This window comes from Cucumis melo, chromosome 3, assembly GCF_025177605.1.
Source record: "Cucumis melo cultivar AY chromosome 3, USDA_Cmelo_AY_1.0, whole genome shotgun sequence".
NCBI lineage: Eukaryota > Viridiplantae > Streptophyta > Magnoliopsida > Cucurbitales > Cucurbitaceae > Cucumis > Cucumis melo.
Window position 1 is genome coordinate 1,864,014 of NC_066859.1, and position 20,388 is coordinate 1,884,401.

The window sequence follows — 20,388 nt, forward strand, 5'->3', positions numbered from 1 at the left end:
TACAGAAATAAAATAAAATGATGAGAACATATAAAATCAAATTGTTGAAGTAGCATGGTGCTATAACTAGAATCATAGATATTAAGGTTTGATATGGATTTTTGTTATCCATCATATTTGCTAAATGAAATTGACGCAGATGTCGAGCAATAGCAATAACAAAATAAATGTATGGTAGACTCGAGCCAAGAAAATGTGATTGAAAAAAAACTCAATCCATCATTCAGTTGGATGACTAATGTTGAGATCTAACTTCATCAAAATTTTATATCAACTTTTCATACATCTAATGCAGATATTGACATTCACATACACATTCTTGACAGTAGTACATTGTCACATATTTCAACTAGAAAAATTATCCATGGTGCAAAAATTCTAGGCATTGCCTAACATTGAAGAAAATGAAAAAAGAAAATGCGCCGCTTGTAGTCTTCTCTCCAAATTTTCTCAATCGATGACAAACACTGACCATTGAAAGCTTCCGTCCTCCAATGGCCCTCAAAATCGCCATCCACCTCCAACGCTCAGCTCAACTTTTGTTGGAACCAACCCATGAAGAGCAAAAACCATGGGAATGGCATCATTTTACCTATTTCTTTCGTCAAGTTCTTGCAAATGATATGTACCATCTCTGCCTACTCCTTTCTATCGTGAAGTTTTTCTCTTCTTGGCCTTATTTGCAGGCGAACGGTTCTTCTTCTTTGATCCTTGTGATCGTGCTTTCGGCTTCCGAGTCTGCTTTCTAACAGGTTCCATGTCCTCATTGCCATCACTTTCAGCTGAACTGTCACTTAAAGGTTCTTCATCCTCATCCGAACTGAGCACCAAGTCCTCCACAACATCCTCATCTCTAGGAGCTGCCTTATCCTGTTGCTCCATCTTTCTTTTCTTTTTCTTACTTTTCTTTTCTTCTGGATGCTTCTCCCTAACAATTATAAAGCTTAACCATGGTTCATTTTGTGTGCTAAAAAACAAGTGTAATGTTGACTACTTATTTAACTTACTTGGAATTGCTTCCTGGTAACCAGGTGGAACTAAAGGCAGAGGTCCCTTCTCTTCCCTCAGTGTCCTCGTCCTCGCTGTCTGACCCACTTTTCCCAAATACCGATGAATGTTCACCATAAAGAACACTGCAACATACAAGGAAGTTAAATAGGAAACATAGGAAATCATACACAACAATTACCAATGCAGGTTTTTTGACATTATCTTCAAAACCTTTGCTTCAATTATCAAAATTATGACGTTGATACTTTTTTGTCTCGTAAGTATCTAGGTCAGCTTATGTACACCTTGACCACTCCCATGATATAACTCGTTTGACCCTACAACGTTTAAGTGCCAAAAAAACTTGATGTAATAAGATAGCAGGTATAGCAGTTAGACTGTTAATAGTTTAAACTAATCAGCTGTAAACCGATTAGTTATCCTAACCCCAACTACCTAACCATTTGTAACAAACTCTCACATAATTGATTGTAACTACCCGTCATAATCCATCAATAAATACCCATTCTCTAGCCACAAAAAGGCAGAGAATTCATTTTGAGGAAATTACCCAACTTTGGATTACATCAAAGTGGTATCAAAGCAACCTCGGTTGTGGGAACTGAATGGCTGGACAGAGAGGAGCTATCCCAGCCGCGTGGGACAACCGTGAGCAACAAGAAGCGGAAGAGATCACAGTTCTCTCTCCAAGGACATCAACAGTACGCTTGCTGGCCGTTGAAGACTCCTTGGGAGATTTGCACGATAAGTTCGACAAGATGGACAGTCTAGAGACATTAAATCAGAGAATGGACGGACTACTAGCACCGGCAAGGATCGAAGCCAACGTAGTCAACGATATGAACGATGGAAACAAAGGAGGCCGGCAAGCACGAAGGAACCACAGAAACTTGCCCAATCAAAAAAATGACCGGATAAGGAGACCTAATGAAGTTCCGCAGTGATACGCCGACGATGATACTCAAGAAGAATATGAAGTTTGGCAAAATGGGCAAGAATATGACTCCTCAAGCGGCGATGAACAAGGAAACATCTGGAATGACAATGGTGATTTTCGAATGAGACAAGCGTACAAAGGGCAAGAAGCACGAAGGGAAGTTCATCATGATATCAAGATGAAAATTGATCTCCCAGTCCACAATGGTAAGCGTGATATCACATCTTTCTTGGATTGGATTAAAAGCACAGAAAACTTCTTCAATTACATGGACACCCCTGATCGAAAAAAAGGTGCGTTTGGTGGCTCTGAAGTTGCGAGGAGGAGCTTCGACGTGGTGGCACCAATTGGAAATTAACAGACAAAAGTGTGGCAAGCCACCCATTCATTCGTGGGAGAAAATGAAGAAGCTTTTAAAGGCACGTTTCTTACCTCCAAACTACGAGTAAACATTATACAACCAATACCAAAATTGCCGCCAAGGAAGTCGATCAGTAGCCGAGTACATTGAAGAATTTCATAGACTGAGCGCAAGAACCAATCTGAGTGAGAATGAACGGCACTAGATAGCAAGATTCATTGGTGGTCTCCAGTTTGATATAAAGGAGAAGGTACAACTACAACCATTTCGTTTCTTGTCTAAAGTCATTTCCCTTGCAGAGACGGTAGAAGAGATGATGGTTGCACACATAAAAAGTTCAAATAGAAAAACTACATGGGAAGCAAACTCCACCAAAAAGTAAACTTACAGTAGTAGAATGAATGAACAACCATCAACGTTAGCTGCAGAGAAGAGTAAAGATGTTGATACTCAGGATGCAGCCAAGAAAAAGGACACTACAAGCAGAGGGAAGAGCCAGAATACCTAGACTCGCCCATCTTTGGAGAAGTGTTTTCAATGTGGCCAAACTAGCCACTTATCCAACAATTGTCCTCAAAGGAAGACCATAGCATTAGCTGATGAAGAGAGCAATTCTATAAGTGAGGATGATAAAGAAGAAGAAGAGGATGCAGAATTTATAGAAGCCAATGATGGGGATCAAATTTCTTTTGTTATACAAAGAGTCCTCATTGCTCTAAAGAAGAAACAAATCCTCAACACCACAGCCTATTGAAGACAAGATGTACTATCAATGGGAGAGTTTGCGATGTAAGAATTGATAGTGGAAGCAGTGAGAACTTCGTGGCAAGGAAGCTTGTAACCATCCTAAATTTAAAAACCAATCCCCACCCAAATCCATATAAGATAGGATGGGTAAAGAAAGGAGGAGAGGCTTCAATCAATGATATCTGCACAGTTCCCCTCTCCATTGGAAGTGGATATAAAAACCAAATTGTGTGCGATGTAATCGAAATGGATGTATGCCATTTACTATTGGGAAGGTCCTGGAAGCATGATACTCGAACCCTACATAGGGGGAGAGAAAACACGTACAAATTCCAATAGATGGGAAAGAAAGTAATCCTACTCCCATTAACAAAGAAAAATACACAAGGCATAAGGCAGCAAAAGAATAAAGGGCAGCTTTTCATCACTGTAAGTGGGAAGAAATTATTGAGAGAAAGGGAGCAAGACCTTTTAGAATTAGTAATTGCTGATAAATCCCAAGAGAAGGAACATGAAATCATAGAGCCAAAATTAAAGAAGTTATTTGCAGAATTCCCACATCTAAAGAAGGAGCCACAAGGACTACCCCCACCCCGTGGCATTCAGCACCAAATTGATCTTATCCCAGGAGCATCATTGCCTAATCTAGCTTATTATAGGATGAGTCCAAAAGAATACCAAGTCTTGCATGACCATATTGAAGACTTACTAAAGAAAGGTCACGTCAAGCCAAGCCTAAGTCCATGTGTTGTACCTGCATTGCTCACACCAAAGAAGGGTGGAAGTTGGAGGATGTGCGTGGACAGCAGAGCTATTAATCGAATTACTATGAAATATCAGTTTCCTATTCCTCGGATTGAAGACCTTTTGGACCAGCTAGGCAAGGCTACTATCTTCTCAAAAATTGACCTAAAGAGCAGCTACCATCAAATAAGGATCAGACCAGGAGACGAGTGGAAGACAGCCTTCAAGACAAATGAGGGATTGCTCGAGTGGTTGGTAATGCCTTTGGGCCTATCCAATCCACCAACTACTTTATGAGATTGATGAACCAAGTGTTGCACCCCTTCTTAAACCAGTTTATAATGGTTTACTTCGATGATATTCTCGTATACAGCAACAACAATGAAAAACATATTCAGTAGAAAGCTGTTTCAAGTCTTGACAAAAACAGAGCTATATATTAATCCAAAAAAATGCACATTCCTGAAAAAGGAGATTGTCTTTCTTAGGTTCTTGATTAAAGAAGGAAAGATAGGCATGGAACCAAAAAAGGTAGAAGCCATACACACTTGGCGAGTACCAACCTCCATCAAGGAAGTTCAAGCTTTTCTTGGCTTGGCATCTTTTTACAGAAGATTCACCATAAACTTCAGCTCAATAGTGGCCCCTTTAACTGAATGTTTAGAGAAAGGAAACTTCAAACGGGATCAAATACAACAAGAGAGTTTTGAAGAAATAAAAAGAAGGCTAACTTCCAGTCCTATCCTACAATTGCCAAATTTCGCATCACCATTTGAAGTGGCTGTTGATGCATGCAGAACTAGAATTGGAGCTGTATTATCCCAACAAGGTCACCCAATTGAGTATTTCGGTGAGAAGCTGAGTTCTTCGAGGCAGTCTTGGAGCACATACGAACAAGAACTTTATGCCCTTGTTCAAGCACTCAAACAGTAGGAACACTACCTCCTATGTAAAGAATTTGTACTCCTAACCGATCACTTCTCCTAAAGTATCTCCAATCACAAAAGAACATCAATTGAATGCACGCACGATGGATCTCCTTCCTACAGAGATTTGATTTTGTCATCAAGCATCGAAGTGGAAAAGAGAATAAAGTGGCAGATGCTCTATCCAGAAAGAGTTCCTTACTCACTCTCCTATCCACAGAAATTGAAGCATTCAAGCACCTCCCTAGACTTATATGAAGAAGATGTTGATTTTTTCGAGATATGTTTTAAATGCAGCAACTATATCAGGGCCGAAGACTTTCATATAATGGAAGGTTTTTTGTTCAAAGGAGATCAATTGTGTATCCCACACACATCACTACGAGAAGCTCTATTCAAAGAAGCTCATTCTGGAGGGTTGGCTGGATACTTCGGGCAAGATAAGACTTTTGAAATAATTTCCAAGAGGTACTATTGGCCTCAACTAAGAAGAGACTCCAACAACTTTGTTAAGAGATGCCCTATTTGTCAAAGAGCTAAAAGCTCAAGTACAAATGCAGACCTATACTCTCCACTACCCATCCCAACTTCCACTTGGGAAGACTTGTCAATTGACTTCGTGCTTGGACTGCCCAAAACTCAAAGACAATACGACTCAATCATGGTCGTGGTAGACAGATTTAGCAAGATGACACACTTTGTAGCCTGCAAAAAGACAAATGACGCCATCTATATAGCTAATCTATTCTTCAGAGAGATAGTTCAATTCATGGAGTACCAAAAACCATTGTTTTTTATCAGGATGTCAAATTCTTAAGCCACTTTTGGAGGACACTATGGAAGAAGCTTGACACAACCTTAAAATGCAGCACAACAGCACATCTCCAAACAGATGGCCAAACAGAAGTCACAAACAGAACACTAGGCAACTTGATACGTTGTCTTAGTAGATCTAAACCGAAACAATGGGATCTAGCTCTTGCTCAAGCAAAATTCGCTTTCAATAACATGAAAAACAGATCTACCGACAAATGTCCATTTGAGGTTGTATATACTAAGCAACCATGGCTTACTTTTGACCTATCATCACTCCCTACAACCGTGGACACCAACACAGAAGCAGAAAAAATGATAGAGAAAATTGAAAGCCTACATAAAGAAGTCCACAATCACTTGAAAGAAACAACTCAATCCTACAAAAGATCAGCAAACAAGAAGAAGAGACAAGCTGCCTTTGCCGAAGGAGATTTAGTAATGATTCATCTCAAAAAAAATTGATTTCCAGCCGAAACATACAGCAAACTCAAGGATAGACAATTCGGCCCATTCCGAGTCCTAAAGAAGTTTGGAGATAACGCCTACAAAATAGAACTACCAGCTGACTTGCATATTCATCCAGTATTCAATGTGGCTGACCTAAAGCATTACTATGCACCGGATGACTTCAAACTAGCCAGCTGATTCACTCTGGTCGAGTTCTATCTTAGGGGGGTGGAATGATGTAATAAGATAGCAGTTATAGCAGTTAGACTGTTAATAGTTTAAACTAATCAGCTGTAAACTGATTAGTTATCCTAACTCCAACTACCTAACCATTTGTAACAAACTCTCACACAACTGATTGTAACTACCCGTCATAATTCATCAATAAATACCCATTCTCTAGCCACAAAAAGGCAGAGAATTCATTTTGAGGAAATTACCCAACTTTGAATTACATCAAAACCTGTAAGATACTACACGTAAAAGGAAATCCTGACCTTTTGACCTTTACGTTATGGCCCCTTTGAATGCCAATCTCTGTTTCTAATAATTAAAAAATACATATCCCAATTTTCATCGTGGGGAGATCTCATAACCATCTCTGCTTGCACCATAACGGTTTAAGAAATTGTTGGGGCATGTTTTCATACTTAATTTAGTTTCTGCCTTCTGCTAACTTATAAATGACCTTGCACGTCAATGACCTATTTATCTCCTAGATGGTGGAGCTTATGTAAAAAAGACGTCATGAGAATCCCTTCTCTTGTAGTCTACGGATTTGTATGATCAGCCTCTTTGGTTATGAAGGACAGCAGTCTGGAAAAGTGTTACTAGATTATCAGAATACTCGATAGTTTTTAACTGTAGCCGTGCCAAATATATTAGACAGCTTGCCTAGATTTCTTCTCAGCTAGATTATCAGATATGTTTGATAGTATTGCTTCTCAACTAGCCAGAAGAAAAAGTCTTCAGAATCCTAGAAGTCCATATTTTTGCAATTGGAAGTCTCTATTTTAATCACCTTTAGGTGTTTTGGGGTTGCTCCTTATTTCATTAATTCAATGAAATGTTTCTCATTAAAAAAATAATAAAAATAAAAATCTCGCCATATCGTGTTAAATCTATTACATATGGTGTTTTTATGACTTTTTCTTGGTCATTGCAGATGTTAAGACTTAAGTCCCACGAAGATATCTTGCATAATCTTCTCTGGTTTCTTACTGAGAGAGATTATCTTCTGTTTCTCTTCCTCCAACTATCTATATATGTTTTTTTTCAATGGTAATATACGTTTTTTTTTTCTTTCTTTCTCTTTTTCTTTTTTTTTTTTTTTTTTTTTTTTTTTTTTTTTTTTTTTTGCAATGAACACAACATCTTTAAAAAGAAAAAAGAAAAGGACGAAGAAATATCCCCATCCATACAGAGAAATATATACCTAGATTCAGATAGAGCATCTGTTTGTTGTCGAGCTCTTTGACGTAGTGTTGAGACATACTTGGACAGTGGGCTGGCCCCCAACTTCTTTTCTTCCTAAAACACAAAAGAAACGACACTTCCTTTTTATAAGAAACAGAAAGAATGGTACTAAAACCCATTAAATTGCACGATTATACTTTAAAAATATAATCCGAATTTTAATAAAATAAAAAGATAACTAAAAAGAAAAGCCTAGCTCAATAGTCCTAATGCAAGACCAAAATTAACTACGGAACAAAAGAAAACCAAAAAAGGGCATGCGCAACTTCCAAAAGAAAATTAAAAGCAACGGAATGGTGGTGCAGAAAATTAAACTAAAGACCACCAAAATGCCAGTAAAAAGACTCTAACCCATACCATGCATTATCAACTCTATCCTCGAGGGTATATTAACTTTATCCTAATCTTTTGCTCGCCGTCCATGTTCCACAAAGAAACCATCAAACCTAAAAAGTTAGAAGGATAATTTCCTCTCATACTCCGGAAAGATTCCCTGAACAAATTACTCTGGAATGTTTACATTGGCATTCCCCCATTCAGAAAACTTACGTCACAAGAAAGAAGCAAAGGAACACAACATGCAAATTAACACGGACTTAGGCCTAGGTTGGTGGGTGAAGCATCCCTGGAAATTGGTGGGTTGAGCTATGAGCCTAAGGTAAAAAGTGAGCCTCTGACAAGTAGTTATATATATGCACAAACTCAACATTGCGCATCTCTGCATATACTAAAGCAACAATCATTATTGCGTACATACTGAAATAAGAAGACAAACAATCAAATACAAAAAAGAACAAATAAATATTAAAAAAAAACAAATCAACAGAATCACAATGATGCGAGAATTTATGCAATCATTGCCAACATGCTTCTTTTGAGGTAGCACCAACATCAACAATGACAGACCTAGAGCACAAATAAACGTCCACAAAGCATAAGAAAAGCACAACTGGCAGCAGAAGAAGAGAGAATACAAAGGGCGGACTATCCAGGGGGAATTAGCACAAGCATTTAAAATTAGTGAATTCATACAATCACTGCCTAAAAACAAATTCAGGTAACAAGTAACATTGACATTAATAAAAACAAATTCAGGTAACAAGTAACATTGACATTAACAATGGTTGATCTAGAGCAGAAATAAATATCAATGGAACTGGAAGCATAAAGAAACGCAAAAGGGCAAAAGAAAAAATCCAAACCTCAAGAAAGGATGATACAACAGGATCATTTGGCAAAAAGGAAACTGAATTACGCCTTTCATTTGTAAACTCTGCGTTGGCCTCAACCTAAATAAGGAAGATAGAAAAATTATATGCACAATAACTTGGCAGTATACAAAATACTTGAACAAAAGAAATCTTTTAGTTAAAATAAACCCTACTATAATCTATTCTTAGAGTTTCTCTAATATGGTATAAACGCCACACTCCCTAACAATTATAATCTTAATGTTCTTTTGGCCAATTGGAAGACCTTTCTTTTATGATATTCCAGGCCAAGAAGAATTAGCTTTCCTCCCTTCCCAGTACATGTGAGATATTAGTCTCCCGTCCCAAAAACATGTACAAGAAAGAGGCACTTTCTAAGGATAAAGGATGCATTGTCTCAACCTTTGTAGTGGCATACCGTTGAAAAATAAAGGATCTATCATGTGGCCCAAACAGGTCAAGAAATAAAGCACTTTGTTGAAATATATTATTTCTAAAAGCATGTCAGAACAGTCTCCTTCATTCCTGAGAATATTTTTGTTAGGAACCTTCACCTGCACTCAGAAAAACCCAACAAACTACAAGAAACAGAGGCAGCACTCTGTGGATTCTTTATTTATATAAAGGGAGAATGAGTTCACAAGAAAGCTTAGACAACTCAAACAAAGAGCGAGCTAACGGAAAGAAAATAACAACAAAATAAACAGTAGCAGAATTCCAGCAATTAGAGATGCTGGTGTCTCCCTTCAGCCTCCACAGCAGCCGTCTCTCAAAATAAAACCTGCCTTCAGCAATCCCTAAACATTCCTTAAATATTCCCCTCTTTGTTGTTAGTGGGTCCCACCCCTTCTCTCAGCCTATTCGTTATTCATTCTTGTCTTGGGCCGGGCTGTCGATATGGATATTGGATTTCCTTCCTCTACGTCTATACGTATTTATGATAGGGGGTCTTACAATTTTACATGAAATGGTGATTGCTCATCAAATGCAAACAATTTGTGTTTTCTTCTTTCTCAAGTTTAATTTAATTCTACAATCCTACTAGGAATTTTCCTTATTCTCTTGCTGTGTTTTCTTTATCCTCTTGCTTCTCCTAATTCTTCCCCATTATCTTATCCTGTAAGTAGTTTTAGATCCCAGAAAGTAAACATATGCAATAGAAATTTGATAAGACGTAGGGATATACCTGACGAATAAGCTGCTTTATTTCTTTTTGAAACCTCTGAACTTTGGTTGATTTAGAAAAACTACGTAGGCGTACAACGGGGATAAAAGATAACTCAAAGAAAGAGACAGAATAACTCCACTGAGATAAATGGACAGCAAGCTCTTCAATAACTGAAAAAACACATGCCTCCTGAAAAGCTCGTGTTTTTAGGGTGGGCTTGCTTACCTGAAGAAAGGAATGACTAAATAAGATTTAAAAATAAAAGCTGCCGTACACAACAAAGTAACCCTCAAGGGTTGAAAATACCTTCAATATAGTCCGCAAATCAACTGCTTTGCCAATACCTCCTGTTGGCGGTCTGTTTAATTCTTTCATTTCTAGCATGTCTAAAAGAAGCATGGAGACAGGTATAAAAGTTCCAATTGAAGCAGCTACTCGATTTAGCATCTTAATACACCTTAACCTCAAAGGGAAATATCTAGCAGTTGGTACAAGACGAGCTACTCCAGAAATGATCTGAGCCAAGGGATATGCAAGGGGCTTTAAATCAACTTCTGAGCCATAAGCACACACAGCACCAGTCCAAAGCTCCAGGCAGTTTATGTACTTCCATTCATAAACCTTTCTAAATGCTTCCTGTAAAAAACATCAAGTTCAAACAATCAACTCAAACATATACTATCAATTAGAAATAAAGTGATCGAATATATCCCATGTGGGATATGGGGAAAAATGAACAAAGGAAAACATTATAGCGTTTGAAACAGAGACTAAGCTGATCATAACATAACCATTGGGAAATGCTCTTACAACCCCCCCACCCCCCACCCCAACCATGTTAATTTTATCATATCTCCAGTGTTTTTAAATGCCCAAGAAGCACTAAGGCGAAATGGCCCTTTGCAGCCTAGGCGCAAGGCACACAAAAAGGCACGGGCTTTTATTTTGTGAGGCGCACTACATATAAAAATATTACATTAAAAAGAGAAAGCATAGTTGAAAAGGAAATATGAAAAATTAAGACCCAGACACAAGAAATTTTGCATTTAGGCTTAGTAAATTTGATATTTTAGTTAATAAATAAGGAAAACTCTTAATCATTACAATTTATTAAAAATAATGAAAAGGCTCCAAGGCACAGGTTTGAGCCTTGGGGCTTCACAAAAGGCATGCGCCTGAGAAGCACCCTATTTTGTGAGTCTCGCCTTTCAAAGGCAAGGCACCAGACCTACCTGTAAGCATGCACCCGAGAGGGCATTGCCAATGAGACTAATACCCTAAGATAGTAGAGACCACAGGAAGAATTTCTCCAGCCATCCACTGGAGAAATAATTTAAATATGTCAATGGAACACGATAAATAAGAATGGTTTGAAGATACTTACCTTAGTTCTTGTGTTTAATGCCTCCCTGAGGATCATCGCTAATTGACGGATGAAAAGAAATGCATGTTGATATGCTACCGAAAGATCAACACGAAAAAGTTCAATGACACAATTTCCAAGAAATTGAATGTGTTGTAACTTGGTTGCATTTACAAATTGGCAGTTCAAAACATAAGCTTTATACATCCCTTTGTAGCATTCATCTAGACAATCTGATCCAAGTCGAATACACAAATCTCTCAAAAAAAGAAACGAGGTTACAGGGAGGGCACCACTGCCAGTACCCCAAAAGTGAAGGGCAACCTGAAAATTTCAAATAATAAAATCATGACCTTCATAAAATTGATAATGACGAAATAATAAAGTGTGAATTGAATAGATAACAATAAGTGAAATTCCACCTATCCTTTGCCATTCCATTGGGTTATGTAGGCACCATTAGAATCACATCATAAGAATCTTAAAAATTACACATTACAGAATTTGAAAGTTAGGAATACCTTTATGTACTTTCGTTGAAGGCTAGGAAATGCAACCAAAAAAATAGAAGAATATTTGAGGCGTCTTAATGTGAACGATATCATCTCGGTGTCCGTCATTTGGTTGAGAATGTGAAGGGCATTCCCAAGATATGATTTCACAACATGGTTGAATGATTTCCACTTTTTGGTGGTCATCAGCTCTTGTATGATCTCTTTCTTTCCACCAGTGCTAGGAAGCTTTAGAAACTTTCTAAGTATTCCATCCATTTTGCTTAATACAAATAGCATAATTTTATTGAAAACAGTACTAGACATGGTACTAAATTTTGTTGAAATGTCATCTCCATTGTCATCACCATAATGGCAGGCAGTCCTGAAAGCTTTCATAAGAGAACGAAGAGCAACCAATTTTCCATTTTCTTCTATTGAATGACACCAAGAATCAACCATTTCTGTAGTTATAGCTTTCTTAGATGGTGTTTCTTCCTTCTCAGAAACAACAGGTTTGTAGCTCTGATAATTTTCATGTAAATCAGCATCCTCCACATCACCATCAGCATCTTCAGCGTCATCATCAGCATCCTCCTGCACCAAATAGTTACAGAATTGAGAAACATTCTGTACCACACAGATGAAGCATTGGCAGCTTGCAGCTCAAATAAATGAGTGTACTTACATCAATATCCTCATCGTTAAATTCGAGAAGCTCCTTGTCATGCTCTTTCAAAAACTCAAAAAACTCTGGATCCTATAAACATGACAAACAATGTCAATCAAAACAAGGAGAAAGTACATAGGCAGGGGAAAAAACCCACAAAACATATTTAAACTGTTCATTAGCCCCATTTTCAATTATATAAACAACAAAATTCCAAAAAAGAGTTGTAAAGAAAATTTTCACCAACCAGAGGATGGATGGAAGAATGGGAGGATAAGACATTCTCCCAATAACTCATTGCATTAAAAGAGAACTTACCAAGTGGCTTGAATATTAAAAGGAATTGCATATCTATTTCTTTTATGTCAACTTGACCATACTTGTAGCAGAAAAACTGAACTCCACAAGATTTTAGATTTTTCTTTTTTTATTTATTTATTTGAATAATTTAAAAAATAAAATAAGGGTAACCGAAAGTCCTCATGCTGAGCTCTTTTTTCTTTATTTTATTTTAGAGGAGAAATATTACATTGAATAAATGAAATAAGGGAGATCCCAAGCACCTATAGGTGTTTACAAAAGAAATTTCCAATAAGAGATTAAACAGGAAAGAGCAAAAAGCTTAAAGGGGTCCTCAAGGTTAGCTCTTAACAGACCTTGAGAGGAAATGCCATTTATATTACCACCATGATATCTTCAACAAGGATGTATAGCATTATTTGTTTCTTCTTAGAATCTAACTAATAACTAGAGCTGCTTAAGTCCATTATGTTTCCTCAAAGAAATTGTCAGACATGAGATCTGATAGTCTTTTCTTCCTCTCTAGACAATTTTATACAAAATAACAAGCAAGAACAAAGAATAAATTAGCAAATGTTTTAGTATTTGTGTGGCGTAGTAAGAAAAAAAGGACAACCAAATGTTACTACTGAAAATATCATTAACACCGACGTTTTCAAGGGGAGCCTACGCAACCACCAATGGCTGTTTTTGTGTGGCGTAGTAAGACAAAGAAATAAAAGGCCAATCAAATGTTAGTATTCAAAATATCATTAACACCGATGTTTACAAGGGGAGCCCACACAACCACCTATGGTGGCAGGCAAGATGAGTCATGTGCTTGTGGTTGTCTACTGCAACCATCTTCACTCATGCAACAATCCTTTTCAATTGACCTTCTATCACCTTCTAAACTTGGGTAAAGCAAGGCAATTTTCAGTACTCCTAAAAACTTCATAACTAAAAAGTCGTATTTCGTTCACCCTCTCTTGAGAATACAAGGAATCAAAGTGAAGTAACTTTGTTAGAACCAACTATATTCCAAGAAAATATTTCACTTCCAATGCTATTTTGTATTCCTACTTTCTGTTAACAATATATGATTATAGTATTAGTTATTATACAATTTTTGGTTTCATTGTGCACCTCAATTCACCAATGCAATGAAATTCATGCACTTTTGCCTTCCAGTAAGCAAAAAGTTCGTCGTCTTAGCACACTTGAAGCCTCTAAGGGAGGAGTTTTTCTTTCTTTTTTTCTCTCGATAGAATCAACAACTATCATGGCAGGCAAGCATGAACTTTGTTGTCTTCTTTCCATTAAACTTGATTGCTAGTTACCATCATAAAGGTCGATAGTTCAATCACCGACCAAGAGCTAATTACCATCAAAAGAGCTAAAATTGCATCTTTCTATTTCATAACTCTTTTAGACTTTTTACTCTCACTCTCGAACAAATATCTTTTTGGTAAAAAAGAATATTAAGCCTTGGAGTACATTGGTTTAGATCTTTCCAGTACTATCACTGACAGAAAGTTTCATAAATGATTTAAACAACCCAAACCAACCCAATCAGTCAATATATTAGATAATTGGATAACATTGGATGGGTGTTTTAAAAAGACCTCTCGGGCATGTGCCTTAGTGTGCCTTGGGCATTTAAAAACACTTCATTGGATTAATTTCTTGACCTAGGTTTATTTATTTAAGTTGGACAAACGTCTAAACCAAACAATTTGATAGGATTCAAAAAGTAACTCACTAACATGACTTCATCTTAAGAAGCCACAACTGGGAGTACATTACAATAATAACCCTAACCTGCAACTACAAATTATAACAATGAAATACATAATGATGGGTCCAATAAGTTGCTCGACCCAACCCATAAACCCACTTACTCTACAAAAATGACATCAATATCGATCACGAACTAAAACTAGACCATAACCCAAATCTTTGCTTTAGCCTTGGAAATATTTTAGTTACAAGAACAAATAGCTAGCATAACAATTTCTCATTGAAATCGTTTTCCCCGGCAACTTGTATACAAGATGAAAAATACCTTAGTTTGGAGTCTCTGCAATTGCTCAATATGCTCTTTGGCTTGACCCCCTGTTTTTGGAAGTGCATTCTTCCCAGTTTCTTCTTCTTCCCCCTCGTGGTTTAGTTTGAGGTCCCGTTTTTTAGCTGATTTGAAAGCAGCAAAGTTTGATTACTCAAAAGCACAGACAAATGCCATGAGCAGAAGAAATTGTAAAAAGAAAAAAGTATATGCAGTAGTACCTTTGACACCCATGTTTGATAAGTATGAGAGTAGTCCTACTTCAGAGGAGCTTTGGAATGGTATCTGATAAAGAAGATTTAGAGCTAATCGCAAGCTTTTTCGATTCTTTCTGGGACTTCACCAAAATGCAAAGAAGAAAAAGAAAACGGAGAAGGAAGACGGCGGGGCGAAGGAGAGTAAGGAAATGGGTTAGAAGGGCAGGGGTGTCCACACTCCGGTCCGGTCTGTTTGATTAAACCGGTGACCCGAACCGAACAGATTGGTCTTGGGAATCTTTGCAAAAAAGTTCAAAACATCAGAAAAATCAGACCGAAACTAAACGGTTAGGTTCATTTATTCGGATTATGCTCATGTCAGTCATACTTTGATGGTTCAAATTGAGGTAGTGAATGCTTTTCTCTTATAATATTTTATACTCCATTTCATCACATTTGCTTTTCCACTTCTTAGGATGATACTAAAGTCTATTCCATTTAAAATTATAGTTTTTTTCAACTTTAAATATATTTATAAAAAATAAATATAGTGCAAGTAGCGAGAAAGAGAGAATTAGTGTAGATTAAATCTCTGGCAAATGATGCTATGGACATGTAATAAGTTGTTTTAGTTCAACATAACAAAGAGAGGTTGAAGTACTGAAATCTCCAACCATAGTAAATGACCGCGAGCTATGATTGCCCTAAAATAATCATTTCTTGATTTTAGATTAAATTATACATACAATGAGAAAAATGATACTAAAGTTTCGAAATCTCTAACCATAATACTTCAACTTACTATTAGATATATAATCATTTCAAGCTTTCCATTATGTATCATTGATTCTATATCATTATAAAATGCCAATATTCAATGAAAATACAGGTGACAAGAAAAATGATCGGGTTAAAATCAACTTTATTAGTTAATGGAAGTCTCTTTTTTTGTTTTTGGTATAGAATATGGAGTGATCTTATCTTCTTTTTTCATTTTCCTTTAAATCATAAAAGTTCATAGTTTTATCAAGTAGAAAATATCTTAGAAACTCCAAAAACATAAAAAGGTAGTCCCAAAGCATCTCTAGTTTATTTAATTCACAATAATCGATTTTGGATTAACTCTCACATCTTGATATTTATAGTACAAATTTACGTCCATTGAACCATATTTTGTCGTTTTTCAAATAATAATTATCATCTTATCTATTAATTTATTTTAAAATTTACTAATGATAAATAAAAAGCATTAGGAAGGCTTTTGACTCCAAGTTGGGTTGGTGGATAAAAAAACTCACCTCTGTCTGTTTCACCAATAATTAAAAGGTTTTATTACTCGTTATTCACGTTAACTCACATTTCTCATTTCATCATTCGCGTAAACTCAACTCGACTTTACACGTCAAATGCACTCGCAAATATACTATTTTTTAGCATACATTTAATAACATTTTTATTCAAAGTAAGCTAGGAATTAATAAAAAGAAAGCATCCTTTTCAATCAATATCGCGTTGATCTTTAAAATCATCTTACCATTCAAAAAACAATACTTACATACATTTAGACTCTACCTATTTTCTACTACTGAACTCAACAACACATAGGAAAGGAACACACCAAACCACCTATTATCCTTGAGAATTTAAATCTAACTCAACAAATAAAGCACCTATTTCAACTAAGAACATAAATGAATATTTTTAAAGTATAGAAGCATGAGCTAATTTATTTATATATATAATAACAAATTTACTCGATTGTAATAATAAAGTTTTGCTATATTAATAAATATAGTGAAACAATTTCTTTTCGAAAAAAAAAAACTATAGTATTATTTTTAAACACAGTATTATTTACTAGTCTACCTATATATACAACAGTCTGTTTCAAATATAAAATATGATATTTTATTATAATTATAAATAATTTTAAAAATGTTGTCGTTTAAAATAATTTTCTATTATAAAAGTACAAACCTCTTCGTTTGTTATTACATGTCATGTTAGCGTGCTTTTAAAAAAGTGGATAGTATTGAAAAAAAATTTATAAACATAATTAACAGCATTATTATCTTTTATGGATTATTACTATTTTTTAGAAACAACATTATTGATAACATTATTTCCATGTTATAGTCTGTCTTGGAATTTTCTTTATAGAAAAATAGCAATAATTCAAACTCGCAATTATTGGGTTGATTTATGGTTTCTTTTTTAACCTTTGTTGTGTCATACCATTTTGTTTTAAAATTTTATTATTTAAAAATGTATATATTTTAACTACATTAATCGTCAACATAAACACACTTTTAAGTGTAAGTATTTGTGGATCAAATCGAGTTAGCCAATTAGTTATAGTATCAATTTTGTTATAATCCATTACTTTGAAAAAGAATAATTATTATCTTCTTATTTGAGTTAGACGATTGAATCCTCCAAAGTATTACAATTTGGCTTCTATTATAATAATAAATATTCACATTATCAATTGGGGCTCAGGATACGCCATTAATAAGCTTCAAATCCTCCTTCCTCTCACGCGATACCAGCGCCGGAAGGCAACACATCTTCGAATTCAATTCCATTGGATTTTCGTCAACTAATTGATCCATTCCCTCGCCTGCCGTCCTTTCGCTGTTGCAGACCGAATCTGTTACTGAGACACGAGCTTCATCTGCTTTCCGATTTTCTTCGTCGTTCAGGAAAGCAAAACTCGCCTCATTCCCGAGGCTCTCTCGGAACAGATCAGCTAGTTTCTTTCTCCTTTTCGGCGGTAATGGCGGCAAGCTGAAATTCGATAGTTCGTTGTCGGTGCTGGCGGCACTGACTTTGCTAGTACGGGGAGTTTCCGCCGGGAATCGGTGGTGAAGCGGAGTGTTGCCGCAGGAAGGGGTGAAATCTGTATAGAAATAGAAACTTAGGTTTAAATTTGAGTCTGCTCATTGTTTCCGGAATTTGTGGTTAGCTAATTAGGAGTGAAGATGGTAGATTGGTTAATTTGATTGGATTGAACCGAACAAAGTTGATGGGTTGGAGAATAAGAGGTGTTAGTTGAAGACAAGTTGATTGGACAGAGAATGATAGTGGAATGAGAAGTGTGTTGGTTTGAGAAAATTTTATATTAAGAAATTAAAATAACGAATTCACCTAATATTATTATTTACTGAACCGATTTCCATGACTATTTCGTCCAAAAATGACTTCAATTCACCCCTAGTTATGATTATAAGCTATCAAAATGTAGTCCTAAATTCTTAGCCTACCCATCCCTTTCTTTGTTCATTCTCATCCTTAATTCTTTTAATAAAAAACTTATTTTCTTTCTCATTTCTTCACCGCACAAAAATAAAAGTAAAAAATCTTTACATCTCCCCATATTTTTCTTAGTTGAAATCTTAGATGAATGTATTGACTATTCGAGATAAGAGGCATCTTTTTGAAGTAGAAGAAGTATGTTACATTAGTTGAAATGAATGTATAAAAAGAATAATCAGTTAGATACAAAATTTAGAGAAAAAACAAAAATGATTTAATTTAATGAATTTGAGTTTAAAAAAATCATAACAAAATTATTGCATTATATTAGAATATTAACATATTAATTCAATCATATATTAAAATAAAAATCATTACGTTATCTAACTTTTAATTTCATTCAGTGGTGATATTCAGAAATTATTACAAAAAAAAAAAAAAAAAAGACTAATTGAAACCAGAAGATTACGCACATACTAATCTTTTTTTTAAAAAAAGTAACTTTCAATCTTGTTAAAAAGTACCGACTCACTATCCATTAAAATGTAAACTTTAATTTAAAATTAAGATAAAAACATAACAATCATTTTAGCAATTATCATACATATACATTGAACATTAGTGTATTAAAAATTACTAAATCATCAAAATAGATATTTTAGAAAAATAGAGACAAATACACATTATGAAAGTTGTTTATAACAATTACATTTTTATATTGTTTTAGCTTTTACTTAATACGTGAAATTGAATTGCACATCACATCTTAATTCCAAAGTTTATATTTTAGTGATGTTTATACTTTTCGATTTTCAAAATATCTATAGTTTAGTTAATATAAATTTTCAAATAAGCATTTGTGGTATATCCAATACGAATATTGACACAAATTAGATGGATTGAAAATAAAATAAACAAGCAAACATTAAATGAAAAGGTTAATTCTCACAATCCTCAAAATAATTTTTCAAAACGTTTTCAGCTAATAAATTTAATAAACACATAAAAATAAAATTTAAATATCAAATAAATAAAATATTTTATTATTATCAATCTTCTCTCTAAGTCAATTAATTAATTAGTTAAAGGGGGATTTTAATTTTTAATTATTTTTAAAGCCAGAAGAGTCATATGATAATGGTCAAGCCAGAAGGCTAAGAAAAACAGGGGATTGGAGGAATAATATTTGTGCTCACCTCCTTTGACACTGAAGAAATCTTCACAATCAGAATCCAACCACGCTCGAGAATCAAAGAAAGCTTCTTCTTTACTTCCTGAGAAAAAATCGTAACCCCCACTTCAAATTTTCAGATATTCGTCATTCGAATAACAGAATGGAGAAAACAGAGGAGTCAAAGAATGCCAGGGCGAGAAGAACGAAACCGAGCAATCGAAAAAATGCCATGGCGGAAAGAACGAAACAGAGAACAAAACAAAACCCATAAAGAATAAAGAAAGAAGAATCAAACCAGAAGGAGTCTTGTGATGATTGGGTATTACAGAGATGTCTTTAATGGCGGAATCGGTATTGTTTTGGAGCTTAAAGTGTTTGATAGGTGAAGGTGGAATCTCAAACTGGTCTGTCATAGTTTCCGGCGGCGCCGGTGGCTTAACGGCGGAGCATTCCGATCTGTTGTAAAGGGAAGCACATGTACCCATTTCTCTTAGCTTTAAAGCAATGGAAGAAGAAAGAAATAAGACAGAGATTGAGAGAGAGAGAGAGAGAGAGAATGAAGGAAGAAACTAGAAATGAAAGAGAGACATGAAAATGGGAGATGGGTTGTTGGGAAATTGGAACAATTTTAAAAAAATAATAATTTAAGAGAGAATTGATTAGTGTGATTGAAATGGAGTTATTATGGGGAAGTGGGTACCAAGTAAACAGAGATGGAAAGTGATTTTTAGACTGATATTTGTGAAAGTGATTTTACACAAAAGCTGTGGAGGTGTTGTTGCCCATCTTGGGACATGAGACTCAATTATTTTACATGTGCTCAAGTTTTGACATTACAAATAAAGCTTTTAAAATCCCGTAACTTTTTTCTTCTCAAACAACCAAATGAATTGAAATTAGAAAACATGTTATGCCATTTTTTTTTTATTTTTTATTTTAGTAAAAAGAACCCTAAACAAAACCAAAAAACATTCAATGTTAGCACACAATGATGGTGGAGACTAGAGAAAAATGATCTTTGAGCAAAATTTGGGGCAAATATGAATAAGA

The 20,388-nt window shown here is 35.4% G+C and overlaps 2 protein-coding genes across 3 annotated transcripts; both read right to left on the reverse strand.

The window, feature by feature from the left end:
- Positions 1–241: 241 nt before the first annotated feature.
- Positions 242–15,296, reverse strand: LOC103485489 (nucleolar complex-associated protein 2). 2 transcript variants are annotated; one of them, XM_008443127.3, is made up of 11 exons: positions 14,934–15,296; positions 14,713–14,837; positions 12,387–12,458; positions 11,729–12,295; positions 11,229–11,531; positions 10,151–10,480; positions 9,863–10,069; positions 8,668–8,754; positions 7,425–7,519; positions 1,008–1,133; positions 242–928 (listed from the first exon to the last, which is right to left on the reverse strand). In XM_008443127.3, the coding sequence occupies exons 1-11, from the start codon at positions 14,944–14,946 to the stop codon at positions 649–651; spliced, it is 2,205 nt and encodes a 734-aa protein (XP_008441349.2). In that variant the 5' UTR covers positions 14,947–15,296; the 3' UTR covers positions 242–648. The 2 variants fall into 2 exon arrangements, with proteins under 2 accessions (XP_008441349.2, XP_050938657.1); XM_051082700.1 differs by lacking the exons at positions 242–928; positions 1,008–1,133; positions 7,425–7,519 and adding an exon at positions 7,567–8,522 and having other exon boundaries at positions 8,561–8,754; positions 14,934–15,245.
- Positions 15,297–17,292: 1,996 nt separating this feature from the next.
- Positions 17,293–19,959, reverse strand: LOC103485490 (uncharacterized). Its single transcript, XM_008443128.2, has 3 exons — positions 19,634–19,959; positions 19,361–19,438; positions 17,293–17,808 (listed from the first exon to the last, which is right to left on the reverse strand). The coding sequence occupies exons 1-3, from the start codon at positions 19,821–19,823 to the stop codon at positions 17,405–17,407; spliced, it is 672 nt and encodes a 223-aa protein (XP_008441350.2). The 5' UTR covers positions 19,824–19,959; the 3' UTR covers positions 17,293–17,404.
- Positions 19,960–20,388: the final 429 nt, after the last annotated feature.